The sequence below is a fragment of the Heterodontus francisci genome, chromosome 12 (assembly GCF_036365525.1).
Source record: "Heterodontus francisci isolate sHetFra1 chromosome 12, sHetFra1.hap1, whole genome shotgun sequence".
Classification (NCBI taxonomy): domain Eukaryota; kingdom Metazoa; phylum Chordata; class Chondrichthyes; order Heterodontiformes; family Heterodontidae; genus Heterodontus; species Heterodontus francisci.
This window is the reverse complement of record NC_090382.1, coordinates 32506198-32523983: the sequence shown is the minus strand read 5'-3', so window position 1 is coordinate 32523983 and position 17786 is coordinate 32506198. Positions and strand designations below refer to the sequence as shown.

The following is a 17786-nucleotide window of genomic DNA, read 5'->3' as shown; positions in this document are numbered from 1 at the left end:
CTGGGGGACTTTAACGCCAGTGTTGGGGCCGACCATGACTCATAACCCTCCTGCCTTGGGCGCTATTGCATTGGAAGGATGAATGAGAATAGACAGAGACTGCTTGAGTTGTGTACCTATCACGACCTCTGCATCACCAACTCGTTCTTTCATACTAAACCCTGTCATCAGGTTTCATGGAGGCACGTCGGCACCAGCCGAACCTCATCGTCACAAGGAGAGCCTCTATAAACTGTGCCCAAATCACACGCAGCTTCCACAGTACTGACTGACACCGACCACTTCCTGGTGTGCAGCAAGGTTAGACTCAAACCAAAGCAGCTACATCACTCCAAGCAGAAGGGCAGCCCGTGAATTCCTTATCCACAGCTGTAACATAAGTTTCTTAATTCATTTGAAAAAGCCCTTCAAAACACTCCTGCAGGGGATGCAGAGACCAAGTTGGGCCCACATCAGCGATGCCATCTATGACTCAGCAATGACCACCTTTGGCAAGCGTGAGAGGCAGAATGCAGACTGGTTTCAATCTCGCTCTGAAGAGCTGGAACCTGTCATCGCCGCTAAGCGCACTGTGCTTCTGAACTACAAGAAAGCCCCCAGCGAGTTAACATCCATAGCACTTAAAATAGCCAGACACGCTGCACAAAGAACAGCCAGACACTGTTCAAATGACTAATGGCAACACCTATGCAGTCGTATTCAGCTGGCCTCCGGCACCGGAAACATCAGAGGAATGTATGGTGGCATTAAGAGAGCTTTTGGGCCAACCATCAAGAAGATCACCCCCCTTAAGTCTAAATCAGGGAACACGATCACTGACCAACAGAAGCAAATGGACCGCTGGGTGGAGCACTACTTAGAACTGTACTCCAGGGAAAATGATGTCACTGATACAGCCCTCAATGCAGCCCATTCTCTGCCAGTCATGGATGAGCTGGACGAACAGCCAACAAAATCAGAACTCAGTGATGCCATTGATTCTCTAGCCAGTGTAAAAGCCCCTGGAAAGGACGGCATTACCCCTGAAATAATCAGGAGTGCCGAGCCTGCTATACGCTCAGCACTCCATGAACTGCTTTGACTGTGCTGGGATGAGGGAGCAGTACCACAGGACATGCGCGATGCCAATATCATCACCCTCTAAGTACAAGGGTGGCTGCGGTGATTGCAACAACTACCATGGAATCTCCATGTTCATATCCACTTTTAAGCCTGCTGAAACAGCTAATACTTCCTCCCTTTCAATACTAATATGTTCAAGTATATCACAATCCCCCTCCCTGATCTTTACATCTACATCGTCCTTCATAGTGAACACAGATGAAACGTAATCATTTAAAACCTCACCTATATCCTCCGGCTCCACACACAGATTGCCACTTTGGGCCCTACTCTTTCCCTGCTTATCCTCCTGCCCTTAATATATTATAAAATGCCTTAGGATTTTCCTTTATCTTGCCCGCCAGCGTTTTTTCATGTCCCCTCTTCGCTCTCCTAATTACATTTTTAAGTACTCCCCTACACTTTCTATACTCCTCTAGGGCCTCCGCTGCTTTCAGTGTTCTGAATCTGCTATAGCCTCCTTTTTTTTTTTCCTGATGCAATCCTCTATATCCATTGACATCCAGGGTTCCCTGGACTTGTTGGTCCTACCCTTCACCTTAACGGGTACATGTTGGCTCTGAACTCTCACTATTTCCTCTTCTAAATGACTCCCACTGGTATGTTGTAGACTTTCCTACAAGTAGCTGCTCCCGGTCCACTTTGACCAGATCCTGTTTTATCATACTGAAATCGGCCTTCCCCCAATTCAGTCCCTTTTATTTCTGGTTCATCTCTGTCCTTTTCCATAACTACCTTAAATCTTAGAGTTATGGTTACTATCCCCGAAATGCTCCCCGATTGACATTTCTACCATTTGTCCAGCTTCATTCCCTAGGATTCGGTCCAGTACTGCCTCTTCTCTTGTAGGACTTTCTACGTTCTGGCTCAAAAAGCTCTTCTGTATGCATTTTAAGAATTCCGCCCCCTTTAAGCCTTTTGCATTAAGACTATCCCAGTTCATATGAGGGAAGTTGAAGTCCCTTACTATTATTACCCTATTATTTTTACACCTGTCTGAGATTTGCCTACATGTCTGCTCCTCTCTCTCTCCCTGACTATTTGGAGGCCTGCAGTACACTCCCAGCCAAGCGATTGCCCTCTTTTTGTTTTTAAGTTCTACCTATATGGCCTCATTTAAGGAACCTTCTAAGATATCATCCCTCCTTGCAGCAGTAATTGACTCCTTGATCAACAGTGCAATACCACCTCTTTTATCCCCTCCCCTGTTACGCCTGAAGGTTCTATACCCTAGAATATTGAGCTGCCAGTCCTGCCCCTCCCTCAGGCATGTCTCTGTGATAGCAATAATATCATAATCCCATGTGCTAATCAATGCCCTCAATTCATCTACCTGACTAGTAAGACTCCTTGTATTAAAATAGATGCAATCCAGCCTTTTGCAAAATTTTGCCCCCAACAGTTAAATTGTATTTATGAGCAGTAAGATTGACAGAGGGGAATGAGTTGCAGGTATCTCAGCGGTTAATAGACAGGGGGCTGCGAGTAATGAATGATAGTGGGGGCAGGGGATTTCAAACGATGCATAGGGTAACAGACAAGGTGAGAAAGGATTGCAAAGGGTGGTTTAAGAATTCGAGAATGACAGACAGGGGTCCCCAAGAATTATATAGAGGATAATGGGGAGGGAGCTGTTTGCTGAACTAGCTAATTCAATTGGTTTCGATAGAACGTGAAAGGTGTGTGGTTAATTGCTGCCTGTAAATTGTTAGGCATTTATTATCCTTAACATTCTACAGTGGTTTTTTTTGCTTCAAGTACATATATTTTTAACCTTGGCAATTAAGCTGTTTGGCCCAATGGCTTTTTGATGTGCCTAATGCTTCTGATGGTGTAATGAGTGGCGAAAGTGAAAGGTTAATAAAGGTGGCATTGCTGTGGGGCCTGAAGGTTTTCATTGTTGCAGCATTGGACTATTGGAGGGGATGCTGAAATAGGGTGTGTGTTGTATCAAATACAAAATGTTTTTGAACCTGTATTAAACTGCTTATAAATGGCTTTTACCTATAATCCAGATCCAGCAGGGGATTCACCTATTTGCCAACCTACCTGGTCACCTCCAGTCATTAGCAGTGCCCTGGTATGCATATGACTGTTGCCTGTAGGATAAAGTTCATTTCTTGGCGATGCTTTTAATGCTACTGATCAATAATAATGCTAAGGCGTGTCTAGCCTTCTGACAGGGAAGTGTGACAGATGTGATGCAATGATCTTTTGGGGATAGGCACTTGGGTGTGGAGTTTAGTCATTCCATCAAGTTGCACATTCTCCAGAATTACTCTAAGACCTTCCTCACTGCTGCTGGGTCACTTGCATCTCTTCCCAAGCTGCCTGCCATTATTTGCTACTTGCCCATCTTGACCTGCTTAAAGCAAGAAAAAAAAACTTGCATTTATATAGCACCTTTTCATGACCTAAAGTCGTCCCAAAGTGCCTTACAGCCAGTGAAGAACTTTTGAAGTGTCGTCACTGTTGTAATGTTGAAAGCAGGCAGTCGATAGCCAAAATAGGCTTAGTATTAGCAGATGATTATTATGCTTTCCTACATCTCTTGGCAATATTTCTAACACAATTTTTATTCCTGACCATTCCGTTCCTGTTCTGAGCCTAATCTTCCTTGTTTGCAAGTGAATCAGTTTGCACAAGTACCAGAGGGGTAGTATGTGTAGTCTCCTCAGGAACTGAGTTGTAATTACTAGATTGCCAATTACATTTTTCAGTGTAGGGTACCTGTTTGAGTGATTGAGTGGGATTACGTTCCAGAGGTATTAACGTATGCTGATGCATCTAAACTCTTGCAGAGAAAATATTCAGTACTCCTTACAGAAATCAAACAGGGTGGTAAAATTGGCCTCCGCACCTCTAAGTTAGAGATGGGAACTATCGGTTTGGGTTCTCACTCATGACAGCCATTCTAAGTCCCCTATTGGAAGAGCTTGTGAGGATCAGATTGGGCTCACCTGTGATTTTGGTTTTGAGTAATTTGCTTATGCTAACTTGAGGTTAACTATTAATGGCTAGCGGTTTCTTTACTTCATGACTACATTTTTCAATGATATAATGAAAGGCAAAACATGATACACAAAATAGCAATATGCCCTCCCTCGCAATGTCTGGCTCAGTAATTCCTTCCAGTCAGCAACCTGTATTATTGATTCAGTTTCCTGACACTGGGCGCTTGCCCCTCCCAATCAACACCCGATGTTATTGACTATCTCCTGTTCCATTGTGCTGAGATTTGGTTTCATAGGAGTTTTGAGTTCTCTGTACTGTGCTAAAGTGGTTATTCCCCTGTGTGCTGGCAGACTATTCAACAGTGGGAAATGCAACCAGTTTCTGCTCCTGTATTAAAGCTACAACGTGTTGGATAACAATTGGGAAAACTGTTCCTTGTTTTTGCTTTCTGTCCTTTCCCTCCATACTTTCCCCAAATGTCACTAATGCCAGTTCTAGTGTCCCAACTACTGTCTGCACAGAGTAAGCATAGATTGAGAATCAAAACTGGGCCCTTCAGCTCTGTATGACTTAACTACACCATGTGATGAATCATTTACCCACCAGGAGAGGCCTCCCTGTGTGCTCACTGATACTTTTTCATCCTGTTTCTGCTTAAAATCGACATTAAATTGCCTTGAAGGCTAACTGTGGTACAAAGCGTTTTAGACCAGCAGGACCCACATTCAATTTGGTATGTGCTCCGTCAGCTTGCCCCTGCTTGGGTAATGCAACTGGCCTTAGTGTCCTGGACTCTGATGTAGTATCTGGCGCTCCCTGTTGGAAAGTCCATATGTGGATATTGGCTGAGGACCTGTTCAGCTGTTGCACTCTCTGCAATTGTTTAGGAGATTGATTTGGCCTAGCCACACACAGAAGGACTCCTTGGATGAGGCACCGGGGCTGCTGACACCCATGGACCATACCCCAGAAAGCATTGGTTGAGAGAGAAAAAGATGATGGGAAGGAAGATGTTATAACTAGTTCCTTTTATCTGCTATCTTTTCTTGCCGTGGTGTTGGAACTTTTCTGTGTTGGAAATGTGGGCATTTGGGGTGGACATCATTTCTGTGGAATGATCTGAGTAAAACTATTTCCCTTCATGTCACTTTTTAAAAAATATTTCTAATCTCACAATGGAAAATTGTGATTTTTGTAGGTATTTTTGTTCTTCAGATACCCAAACACAAGTATCGAGGAAGCTGTCTGGAGAAAGCAAAAACAAGGAACAGTTTTCCCAATTGTTATCCAACATGTTGTAGCTTTAATACAGGAGCAGGAACTGGTTGTATTTCCCACTGTTGAATAGTCTGCCAGCACACAGGGGAATAACCACTTTAGCACAGTACAGAGAACTCAAAACACCTATGAAACCAAATCTCAGCACAATGGAACAGGAGATAGTCAATAACATCGGGTGTTGATTGGGAGGGGCAAGCGCCCAGTGTCAGGAAACTGAATCAATAATACAGGTTGCTGACTGGAAGGAGTTACTGAGCCAGACATTGCGAGGGAGGGCATATTGCTATCTTGTGGATATTTAGCCGAGCAAGAGAATTTGCTGTCAAGCCTGGTTAGAAGATCTATCACTGGATTATTTCTGAACATAGCTGCAAAATCTTTTCTGTTCTGTTCCGGCTTTGACGCAAGCTAATGATCGGAACTGCATTCCTAAAGGTAGAATCAGAGAATTATACAAGTTTATTCTCTGAAAATCAGAAGATGACTAGTGTTGTATCAATAACAAACTTCCATTTATGTTGTGCCTTTTAAAGTAGGGAAATGTCCCAGGGCACGTTGCAGGAGCATAATCAGACAAAATTTGAAACTAAAGGAGACATTAGGACAGGTCGGCAAAAGCTTGATCAAAGAGGTAATTTTAAGGAGGGCCTTAAAAGAGGGAGGCAGAGAGGTGTAAGGAAATTCCAGAGCTTGCAGCCTAGGCAGCTGAATGCATAGCTGCCAATGGTGGAATGAAGGAAGCTAAAAATGGACACAAGGCCAGAGTTGGAAGATTGCAGAGGTCTTGGATGGTTACAAGGCTTGCGGAGGTTAAAGATGTGGAGGGACAAGGCCATGGATGGATTTGAGGCCAATGTGAATTTTAAAATCAAAATGTTGGGATAGAAACCAAAGCAAACACTGGAAATTCTAATTATTCCCCAGAATAATTTCCCCGCAAAGGGTGGGGAAGGTAAATGTTGTCTCCGAACAGTCAGCAGTTTGATTTCCTCAAGATAGATGATCTTAACTGGAGTCGCTTCAAGGATGGCCTTGGTATACCTGGGTTGGAAGGTAAGGGGGAAACTGGTTGGTGTTCCACCTCCTGATATCTGTCCACCGACAACCTGCTGCGTAGTGAGTGCATCTATGTTGACATGAGATGAGGGACGTTACAGCATTGACTTTCACAGTCAAATAGCTTGTTCACTTGCATGTGGGAGAGTTGGCTGTTTAATAGGAGTTATTGCAGGATGATTTCATGTGGATCTGTGTCACATCAATGAATTGGGGTAGAAGTTCATTAATTGAGACTACACAGAATAGTGTTTATTTGATCTAAAGGTTTGCGCCTGTCTCTTGCATTTGGTTTCATAATAAGTAAATGTTAACTAATTTGAAGAATACTCCTTAGGTTTTTCAAACCATTTCTTGGTACCCTTTTGGTTTCATGGGTTAATGAATATGCCAAAAAGACTGTTTTGTAGCCTGTCCCCTTTCTGGCTTATTCTGTTCAATAGCACTGAAAACCCCTCAAATTTATTTATTTTTTCCCTCTTGAAAGTGCAGCTTTGAATTGCAGATTTTCTCCTGAACTGCATTTAAGTAGTGTTGTACATAAATGTACTGTTTGACTGCAAGAATCACATTCTCCCTAAAAAATTGTGTAAACCACCAGCAAAGTTTTTTTTTTAAAAAGTGCCTTAAAATCTTGAATTGAAAAGGACGTAGGGTTTGCTTCCCTTTGGCTTGTTATCTCGCTGAAATTAATCCTTGGAAAGTTGAAACGCTGATCATTTTATGCAGAGAAAGGCATTAGAAATTTTTCATAGGGTAGGCACATTGTTTTTGCTGCAGCTTTTGAAAACTATGAAAGGGGTAGCCAGTTAAATTAACAATGCTTGCAGGACAGATTCCTTGACTTCCCCCATCATCCCCACCCCCCTTCCCTTTCCTATGCTGATCTGTTGGAGTGGCAGGGTTTCTGAATGAGTGGCTTGTTCATTATCACAACTTTTGAATACTGTCTGTGGTGAAGGAGGGGGAAGGGGAGTGGGAAAAAAAGTAAGAATCTGTGCTGCTTGGGTTAGTCTGGGAGAGGTCTGTTTACTTAACAATGCAGAGGCCTGTTTGAATGTTGTGTGAGCTCCTGATTACATTTGTGGTTTCCTGTCTGCAGTAGGATTTCAGTTCAGGTTAACCCCTTTGGAACAGGAATCTCAAGTGTGTAAGTGAAAACAAGGACAGGCCTATGCCTGAGCAGCATATACCCCTGGCAACTCTCCCAGTTTGCTTAACCATGTAGAGGTTTCCGGAATACCAAGATGTCTGCACCGATGTCTGTTGTTGCTTTGACGTGTGGGACAGATGGGCTAGTGGGAGAGGAGGCTAATGTTCTGCCAGCACAGCTTTGTTTTACACTGCAGGCTGTGCATTTGAAGAGTAGGCAGTATTTGTCGTGCACTGGCTGCTAGAGCTGCTATTTGTGCACTGCTGAATCTTTGGCAAGTCGGAGATAAACTTGTACCTCAACAGTGCAGGCTGACGCACACTTTGGTTTTTGAGGATGTGTGCAGTGTTTCCTCCCCTAGTTGCCCTGAGTAGGTGGCTGCCCTGAACTGCATTTATAACTGCACAACTTGGCCAGAGAACATTAGGAGTCAACATGTAAAATAGACATAGGAGCGGACGTAGACCGTTCAGCCTTTCAGGCCTGTTCCAGCATTCAGTCACATTGTGGTTGATCTGTAATACAGTTCCTTTTTAACTGTCTTTTTTCCCTTATGCCTTGATACGCTTACCTAACAAATCTATCGATCGTAATCTTGAAATTTTCAATTGACTGTATCCACAGCATTCTGAGTGTGGGAGAGTTTCACATTTCCACTGCTCTTTGTGTTGAAAAAGTGCTTTTTGGTTTCACTCTTAAATGGCCTGGCTTGAACTTTTAAGATTGTGTCCCCTTTCTGGATTTCCCCACCAGAGAAAATAGTTTATCTGTATCTATCCAATCGAATCCCTTAATCATTTTAAACACCTTGATTAGATCACCCCTTAATCTTTGAAACTCAAGGGAATACAAGCCAAGTTTATGAAATTTGTCTCATAATTTAATCTCTCCAGCTCTGCTGTGATTCTTGTGAAACTGAGCTACATACCCTCTAAGGCCAATATATCTTCCTGAGTTTTAGTGCCCATAACTTAGTGGAGTTGTCCAGGTGGAGTGTGACCAAGGCTTTACAAAATAAAGCACCACTTGCTCACTTTTGAATTCTAGCCCCCTTGAAATGGAGGACAGCATTCCATTAACCTTACTATACCTTAGCTTTTAGTGATATGTGCACATGGACACCTTAATCTCTTGTTCCTATGCAGCTCCTAGTCTTGCACCATTAAGAAAAGATTCAAATTTTTCTTTGAGATCCAATGTGAATGAGCTCACACTTCCCCATATTGAACTCCCATCTTCTGTAGTTTTACCTACTCACTTGAGTCTATGCCTCTCTGTACCACCTTCCTTTCATCTACATAACATACTTAGTGTCATCTAGGGGTGACAGTCATGAGTGAACTAATTGACAATCTGGCAGATTTTTTTTATGGTGCAAGACCACAAATTACCAGATTTATTCAATCCAGTAAATTCCAGAGCACTGCAGCTTCAGCTGATCATGTAACCATGGCAGGAAAAACCACCGTTCTACCGTATGATTTTTTTTAAAAATTCAATCGTGGGATGTGGCCAGCATTTATTGCCCATCCCTAATTGCCCTTGAGAAGGTGATCGTGAGCTGCCTTCTTGAACCGCTGTAGTCCTTGTTGGGGTATGTACACCCACAGTGCTGTTAGGAGTGGAATTCCAGGATTTTGACCCAGCGACAGTGAAGAAACGGCGATATAGTTCCAAGTCAGGATGGTGTGTGGCTTGGAGGGGAACTTGCAGGTGGTGGTGTTCCCATGCATTTGCTGCCCTTGTCCTTCTAGTTGGTAGAGGTCACGGGTTTGGAAGGTGCTAAGGAGCTTTGGTGCGTTGCTGCAGTGCATCTTGTAGATGGTACATGCTGCTGCCACTGTGCGTCGGTGGTGGAGGGAGTGAATGTTTGTAGATGGGGTGCCGATCAAGCAGGCTGCTTTGTCCTGGATGGTGTCCAGCTTCTTGAGTGTTGGAGCTGCATCCATCCAGGCAAGTGGAGAGTATTCCATCACACTGCTGACTTGTGCCTTGTAGATGGTGAACAGGCTTTGGGGAGTCAGGAGATGAGTTACTCGCCACAAGACTCCTAGTCTCTGACCTGCTCTTGTAGCCACGGTATTTATGTGGCTACTCCAGTTTAGTTTCTGGTCAATGGTAGCCCCTAGGATGTTGATAGTGGGGGATTCAGCGATGGTAATGCCATTGAATGTCAAGGGGCGATGGTTCGATTCTCGTTGGAGATGGTCATTGCCCGGCACTTGTGTGGCGCGAATGTTACTTGTCACTTATCAGCCCTGGTATCGGGTATCCTGAAAACACATTCAATTCACAAAAAGCAATTCAATAAAACTGCAAAACATCCAAGATTGTTGTGTAGTATGTACCATTGTCCTGAACTTAGTCCATATTAATATTATCATTAATATGATGGTGTAATGTGTGCTGCTACCAGGAGTGATGCTGAATGAACTATTGTTGCTGTCACGGTGTCCCCCAGCACATCGAAGATCCCCGAGTTGAAATTCTGGCCAAATATGATTTTTTTTTTTTTTAAAACCTTTTTAGCTTTCTTTTTCTCTGTTATCCCTGATATATCTGAAGCTCTGAACTGAATCAGCCTTGGCATGTACCTTGTTTAAGTGACACTTAGTGACCTCTCTGTGTTTCACTGATCTCTCAATTGCTGCCAAAGGGTTAAAAAAGAAATGACCTGCTCTATTACAGCAGTACTCCAGTAAGAATTGTTATCTTCAGGAGAAAATGCAACATATTTAGTGAAGTAAAATCGTCCTAATATGGAAAATGAGAAAATTGCCCTTTTTTGATGGGGGTAGAAGAGAAATTTGAGTTAATTTTCTGTTTTAAGAAACCACACAACTCTTTGAGTGAGAGAGAGAGCGCGTGTGTAGAGATTTTCAAACTTAGCATTGATTCCATGTGTTTCCATCAATCACACCAATATCCTTTTTTTTTAAAACTAGGAGCAAATGACACAGCTGGTAATGATTCATTTGTGAACCTGTTTTCCTCGGGTGAAATATGGCTCAGCCCTGTCTGCAAACCAGTTTTTCGTTAGCACTACAGTATGCCATAGTGAGGAAGAATCTTCATTCAGTCTGTATCGGAGGTCGCTCCACTGATGGTCCAGAGAGAGAAACTATTTTTTCCGTTTTCCCTTTTTTCCCATACCCACAGTTCAACAGCAGATATACTCAGAGCAGCTGGAGGAGAGAGAGCCACATTGCATCTCGCAATCCATGCAAACTTTATATTTTAAATATATACTGCTGAACAGAATGATGAATTTAATACCATTTTGGCTTTTATCAATTTACTTTTTTATTGATTTTATTTAAACAACAATACTGGTAACATGGTCCTGATTTGAAGGAGTTAATGAATCATTGTGAAAAATTAATGAACATATGGGTCTGTATAAATAAGTGTGTGTGTATCCTTCTCCTAGCCTTTGGCTTAAGAACCTGCCCTCAAGGCAGAGGGGTTATTTGTCCACAGCTGGGTTTCCAGCCGTTAGTTCCCTTGCGCTTGAGCCAACGCCCTTAAAATGTGTAAAGTCACCTTTCTGTATTGCTTTCATGATCGTTGAACTCTATCAAATCTCCTGTCTGGTTCACCGAAACAGCCTGAGTGCTGACCTCTAGCTGCTAGCCGATGGAGTAAAGTGCAGGCTCTTCTGAGTTTTGGCTGGGGGGGCATGGGGACCTGCGAAGAATCTGCCATCATATGTATGTATACATACTGATTTTATAAATATATATTACGCAGGCAGGCACGCATGGGAAGAGGGGGGCATGCACAGGCAGAGACACAAACTATTGAGGTGTGTGTGTATAAAAACGAATCTAGCTCCCTCATACTTCCAGGCTCAGTAACTTTCTGATATCAGCCAGTGTTACTGACTTTCTCTGCTGATTCACGGTCGCATGCTATCCATCTAGGTCAGTATTTTCATTCCAAATTGCTTCAGTCTGACACTTACATTCCTCACTTTTACTGTCTCCATCAAACTGCAGCTATTGCCACATGATGGGAACCGTTGGTAGGAAACTTGGCAGTAGTTGTGATTGTCTGTTGTGGAGAGACAGACGTGCTCAACATCACTGTGCTTTTGGCAGCGGCCATGAGTAAACACTCTGCTATTGCAGTGGACCCTGGCCTTGTGCCTCTGCTCACCCAACTGCAAGCAGCTGAGTTGTAGTGGTGGAGCCTGCTGCAGAAACTGGTCACCTAGCTCCTTCAGTATATCTACAAACAAAATATCCTTGTGTTTGCTTGCTCGCTTTTGCTTGCCCAATTTTGTTTTTGCAGACCTTGCGCACGCACTCTCTTGTGCGCTCCTGTCTCAAACCTACCCCCCCCCCCCCCCCCCCCCCCACCAATGCCAGTTTTCCCATCCAGCCTGGTGCTTTGATTTCACTTTGTTTATCCTGCTACTTTGGTCATCTACCCTAAGATTTGCTGATATTATTTTTCTATATCCTGGAGCTCTGTATATTCTAAAATGATAAAATTGATGTACAAGACTCTGCGTGATTCCAAAGCAGAGCTTGGAGCAGCTTCACATCTTTGAAGGTGTTAGGAGAGGTCGATATCGTTAAAAAGAGTATACAGGGTCCTTGACTTTATAACTAGAGACATAGAGTACAACTGCAAATTTGTGATGAACCTTCATAAATCACTGATTTGGCCGCAGCTAGAGTGTTGTCCACTCCTGGCATCGCACTTTAAGAAGGATGTCAAGGCCTTGGAGAGGGTGCAGAAGCAATTTACCAGAATGGTACCAGGCAAGAAGGGCTCGAGTTATGTGGAGGGATTAGAGAAGCTGGGATTGTTCTCTGAGCTCCCCTATTGGTGGCTGTACCTTCAGTTGCTAAGGCTAAGCCTTGAATCCTCCTACTAAATCTCTCCACCTTTCAAGATGCTCCTAAAACCTACCTGCATTTGTCCTACTATCCTCTTGAGCGGCTCAGTGTCAAATTCTGTTTAGCACTCCTGTGAAGCGTCTTGGGACATTTTACTAAATTAAAGATGCTATATAAGTGCAAGTTCTTATTGTATAGACGTCATATTTCCTTTCCATAATTTGGAGAAATTTCTGTTTTTGGTTTTCATGGTGAGAATAAGTTTTGAGCTAGATGATAACATTTAATGCTTAATTGGTTAAGCATCCACCATTCAGTCCCAGTGATTCTGTTTCCCTGGTCTGTCTTGTTGCCATGGGCATTGTATTGAACCTTATTGTCTGCTGTCAGAATGCTAAACATCTATTTTTACACTGTAGGAACTTTCAGGGTTGGAATGCAGCTAAACTGTCAGCCCTGATCATGATTTGCAATGACCTGGACCATAACCTAATTGAGTTCCCACCCACTTAGGGGCACAAGATTTTTGTGACTTCTAAGTTTTTTATACTTGCTATTGTCTTTTTTTACGCACAAAAATGATCATTTAAAAAAAACTCTAGTTTGGTAAAGCTATTCTATTTTAGGCACATGCACTTGGGGTAAGCACATGGCACGTGGCTGGGTGGCAGCATATATGGGATGCCTAGGCGGAATCCATGATTTATAGTGGTGCTAAATATGATAAAAGTTAATTTTATCGCTGCCAGAATAAAGATCATCTTTACTGGAAACCATTAGGATTAAGTCAGTGGAATAGTCTATATTGAGCATGTTTTCTATATAAAGTGCCCCACCTATCTATGTACCATTTTCAAATATGAAGTAATGATCTCTGGCTTATTGTGCGATACTGGCATATTACTCTTTTCCAAGGAAGAAGATGCAACCTTAACAATGATGAAAGAGGAGGTAATTCAAACGTCAGAAGGGTTTAAAATTGTTAAGGAGGTGGTATTGGATAGGTAGCAGGACTGGCTGGGATGCATCCAAGGATGCGGAGGAAAGTGAGAGTGGAAATTGCAGAGGCACTGGCCACTATTTATCAGTCTTAGACTTGGGGTTAGTGCCAGAGGACTGGAGAATTGCAAACGTTAAACCTTTGTTCGAGAAAGGGTGTAAAGATGAGCACAGCAACTACAGGCCAGTCAGTTTAACTTCGGTGGTAGAAAAACTTCCAGAAAAAATAATTCAGGATAAAATTAATAGTCACATGAACAAATGCAGGTTAATTAAAGAAATCCAGCAAATCATATTTAACTAACTTGCTGGAGTTTTTTGAAGAGATAACAAAGAGGGTTGATGTGTTCGATATAGTTGATGTGGTGTACGTGAACTTCCAAAAGGCGTTTGATGTAGTGCCACACAACAGACGTGAACAAAGTTATAGCTCCTGGAATAAAAGGGACAATAGCAACATGGATACGGAATTGGCTGAGTGACAGGAAACGAACAGTAATGTTTATTGGATATTTTTCAGGCTGGCGGAAGACTTGTAATGGAGTTCTCCAGGGGTCGGTGTTGAGAACCCTTGCTGTTCCTGATATATATTAATGACCTAGACCTTGGTGAATAGGGCACAGTTTCAAAGTTTGCGGATGATATGAAACTTGGAAGCACTGAACTGTGAGGAGGGTAGTGTAGAACTTCAAAAAGACGAACAAGTTGGTGGAATGAGCAGTCAGGTGGCAGATGAAGTTCAATGAAGAGAAATATGAAGTGATTCATTTTGGTAGGAAGAACATGGAGAGACAATATAAAATAAGGGGCACAATTCTAAAGTGGGTGCAGGAGCAGAGAGACCTGGGTGTATATGTTCATAAGTCAGTGAAGGTGGCAGGACAGGTTGAGAGAGCAGTTAATAAAGCATACAGTATCCTGGGCTTTATTAATAGGGACATAGAGTGCAAGAGCAAGGAGGTTATGTTGAACTTGTATAAGACATTTGTTTGGCCTCACCTCGAGTATTACATCTCCTTCTGGGCGCTGCACTTTAGGAAGGATGTGAAAGCATTGGAGAGAGTGCAGAAAAGATTCATGTGAATGGTTCCAGGGATGAGAAACTTCAGTTATGTATGCAGATTGAGGAAGTTAGGACTGTTTTCCTTGGAGTAAAGAAGGCTGAGAGGTGATTTGATAGAGGTATTCAAAATCATGAGGGGTCTGGACAGAGTGCTTGGGGAGAAACTGTTTCCACTTGTGAAATGTTCGAGAATGAGAGGGCACAGATTTAAAGTAATTGGTAAAAGGTGCAAAAGCAACACGAGGAAAATTTTTCACGCAGCGAATGGTTAAAGTCTGAAATGCACTGCCTGGGAGTGTGGTGGAGGCAAGTTCAGTTGAAACATTCAAAAGGGAATTAGACAGTTATCTGAAAAAGAATGTGCAGAGTTATGGGGAGAAGGCAGGGGAATGGCGCTAAGTGAATTGCTCGTTTGGAGAGCTGGTGCAGACACGATGGGCTGAATGTCCTCCTGCATTGTAACAATTCTGTGATTCTCAATGCATTTGACTTTTGTGAAACTCTGCCAATTACAGATGCCCCCTCGCTATATCCATTATTTGAGATAACAAGTGACTTAGGAGAAAACCTTTGCTAATTGAGTTTGAGTCTGCTCACTTGTGTTGAAACATAGTTGGGATGTAAAACACCCAATTAGTTATAGATGGTAACACTTCTAGTAGGATAGTGGATGTTCCTGGGGTCAATCTGGACCCTTCCCAGTATTTGCAATGTTAATGATGTTGACTACTGCTACTAGAAAGTCTTCTGTTTCAGGAAGATGCCAGGTTGCAAAGGAAGAGAGGATGTGTGTTCTGAGGCAAAAGCTATGGTTCAGCAACCCACAGCTGCTTTAACATCTGGGCAGATAAATGGCAGATCGAAATTACCTAAAGTCATGTATCCAGCTTTGGGCGTAGTGCTTTTAGGAACAACAGACTAGCACTGTCGCTGAGACTTGTATTAAAATATTATGTGGGGTAAACGAAGATTTTGAAGTGTTCACTTGATCTGAAAATGCTATGCTGTTTGTTCTAAGGCCTTACAAACTTTGGTCGTGTCTGGGAAGAGTATTTTAAGCTATATAAAACTGGGGTAGCATTCTAGTGGTTATTGGTTTGTAACTAGTGTTAGTTGGTAGGATCAATTTGAGGAAATAGATTATCACACCAGAACCATAATATGCAGCATTAAATTAAAAGAATGACTTGCATTTATATGTATATTAGTTGTACCTTCACCATCTTGGGACTTCCCAGAAGCTCTTTGCAGCCAATTAAGTTCTTCGGAATTGTAGTCACTGTTGTAATGCAGGAAGCCCAGCAGTCACTTTGCACACAGAAAACTCCCACTAACAGGAATCAGAATGATCAAGTCATTTGTTTAAGTAAAGCTGTTTGAGGGATAAATATTGGCCAGGACATAAGGGAGAACGGCCCTGCTTTTCGAAGAGTGTTTAAGGATCTTTTATGCCCACCTGAGAGGGAAGAGAGGACCTTGATTTAATGTCTCATCCAGAAGTTGACACCTCCGTCAGTGCAGCACTCCTTTGGCACTGCACTGGAGTGTTAGCCTAGATTGTGTACCAAAGTTCCTGGTATGGGGTTTGAACCCATGGCCATTTGACTCTGACTCATGAATGCTATTACTGAGTCAAGTTGGCACTTGAAAGCCTATTTTCAAAAGTGAAAGAAGCATTGAGAATGGTTCAGACAAGGGAAGCAAGAATGCTGCTGGATTCGCAGTAAATCAACTACAAAGAAACTGACTATTCTTGTGGGTTGGTGGAATCATTGATCCATGTTCCATCTGTTTCCAGGCATTCGTCCTCCTATTTTAAATGGCCCAATGCACCCGCGCCCCTTAGTGGCGCTGTTGGATGGCCGGGATTGCACTGTGGAGATGCCAGTCCTGAAAGACGTTGCAACAGTGGCATTCTGTGATGCACAGTCTACTCAGGAGATACACGAGAAGGTAAGGACATTCTGATAGTCACTGGGTTTGCCCTGGACGTTTTCCTTTCCTGTTCATCTACAGTCGAACCTACCTGGCTGTTTGAAGAGAATGAAATGTTTAATTCAGTGTCACCAGTGTAGTGAATAAATGTTACATAGCTAAGTAGCATAGGTACAGATGTTCACTGGTAATTATATTAGAGATTTTGAGGGGAAGGCAACTCTGGATTTGGTGTTACAACATGCTTTTGCTCTTGGGTGTTTTTCTGGAATTTAATTTTTTTTTAATAAGGGTGTGGTGGTATATTTAAGTGCAGAAAGATAAACACAATTACAATACTGCTGAATATTTATTTTTCATGCTACTGCTTTGGAAGTTGTAGATAACCTCCTTCCGAGAGTGGGAAAATTTCCTTTTGAGTCACATCTCAGTATGTTGTCGATGTTGCCAAAGAGCCGTCTCAAAAGTTATTTTGGTGAAAGCTTGGGAGCAAGATCCCCATCGTCTTGCCTGTGGATGCTACATGACTCAATAGACCGATGTGAAAGAATAAAATGGAATTGTATTCTCTGGTCTATTGTGTTAGTTGGTCCTAATGAGAATTTAGAGGGAGAGGGACTTTTGTGCTTTTGACTTGTGGTTAGTAATGCCTGCTACTAAGCATGCTGTGTGGATGTCAGATGAGGGCAGGAGTGGTTTGGCTGTGATGCCTCCTTTGGTTGCATATCTGCTGATCTTTGTTTGGACTGTGTTGGGATTTGTTCTCATGAGCAATGAGTTGGTACCTTCAGGAGCTGACGAATGAAAGATAATTGGGTTATTTGCATATCATTTTTTCCAAGAAAGAATTTTGTGTCGAAGGGTGAGATGGAGCACAGTAACTGCAAGCCCAGCAGTTGCTTTGAGGAATTAGCAGAGGCACAGATGGTGACAGCAGCAGCTATATTTTGCAGTTGTCTGTTAAAACCTTTACACAAAATATGACTTGAAGAACTGTCTCTAACTATTATCGAATCTGGTCTATACACTGGAATGTCTATAAGCACTTGGCTAATAAGGCAAAATTGTATTGAGGAATTCTACAACCTGCTCGCCAGGTTATGCAGTAATTATGCCATAGACTGGTTTTGAATGCCATTGCTGCTGCTTTTGGGGAGCATGGCACAAGTTTCTTGCTGGGAAATGCATCTTGCTGAAAGAATGCCGTGGATATGGAGAATCCTTGTGCCTGTCTGTGCTGTCAGAGGTGCAAGTAGTAAGTTTTGGTGATGGCAAAGATATGGGGCCGGAAGCAAATAGGATAATGTGATTGCCAACAGTCTGGTTCGGCTTCAGCCAGAAACTGTGGAGGGGGAGGGAGTTGGTGGCTAGGGAA

At 42.7% G+C, this 17786-nt stretch overlaps 1 protein-coding gene across 5 annotated transcripts in view; it reads left to right on the top strand.

Moving 5' to 3' along the window:
- The window catches only part of LOC137375802 (C-terminal-binding protein 1-like), a 108603-nt gene that overhangs the window by 67572 nt on the left and 23245 nt on the right, over positions 1-17786 (top strand). For all 5 annotated transcript variants that reach the window (XM_068043273.1, XM_068043275.1, XM_068043271.1 and 2 more), the window contains one exon: positions 16275-16429. In XM_068043273.1, the coding sequence (XP_067899374.1) occupies positions 16275-16429 (155 nt within the window). The remainder of the gene's footprint in view (positions 1-16274; positions 16430-17786) is intronic.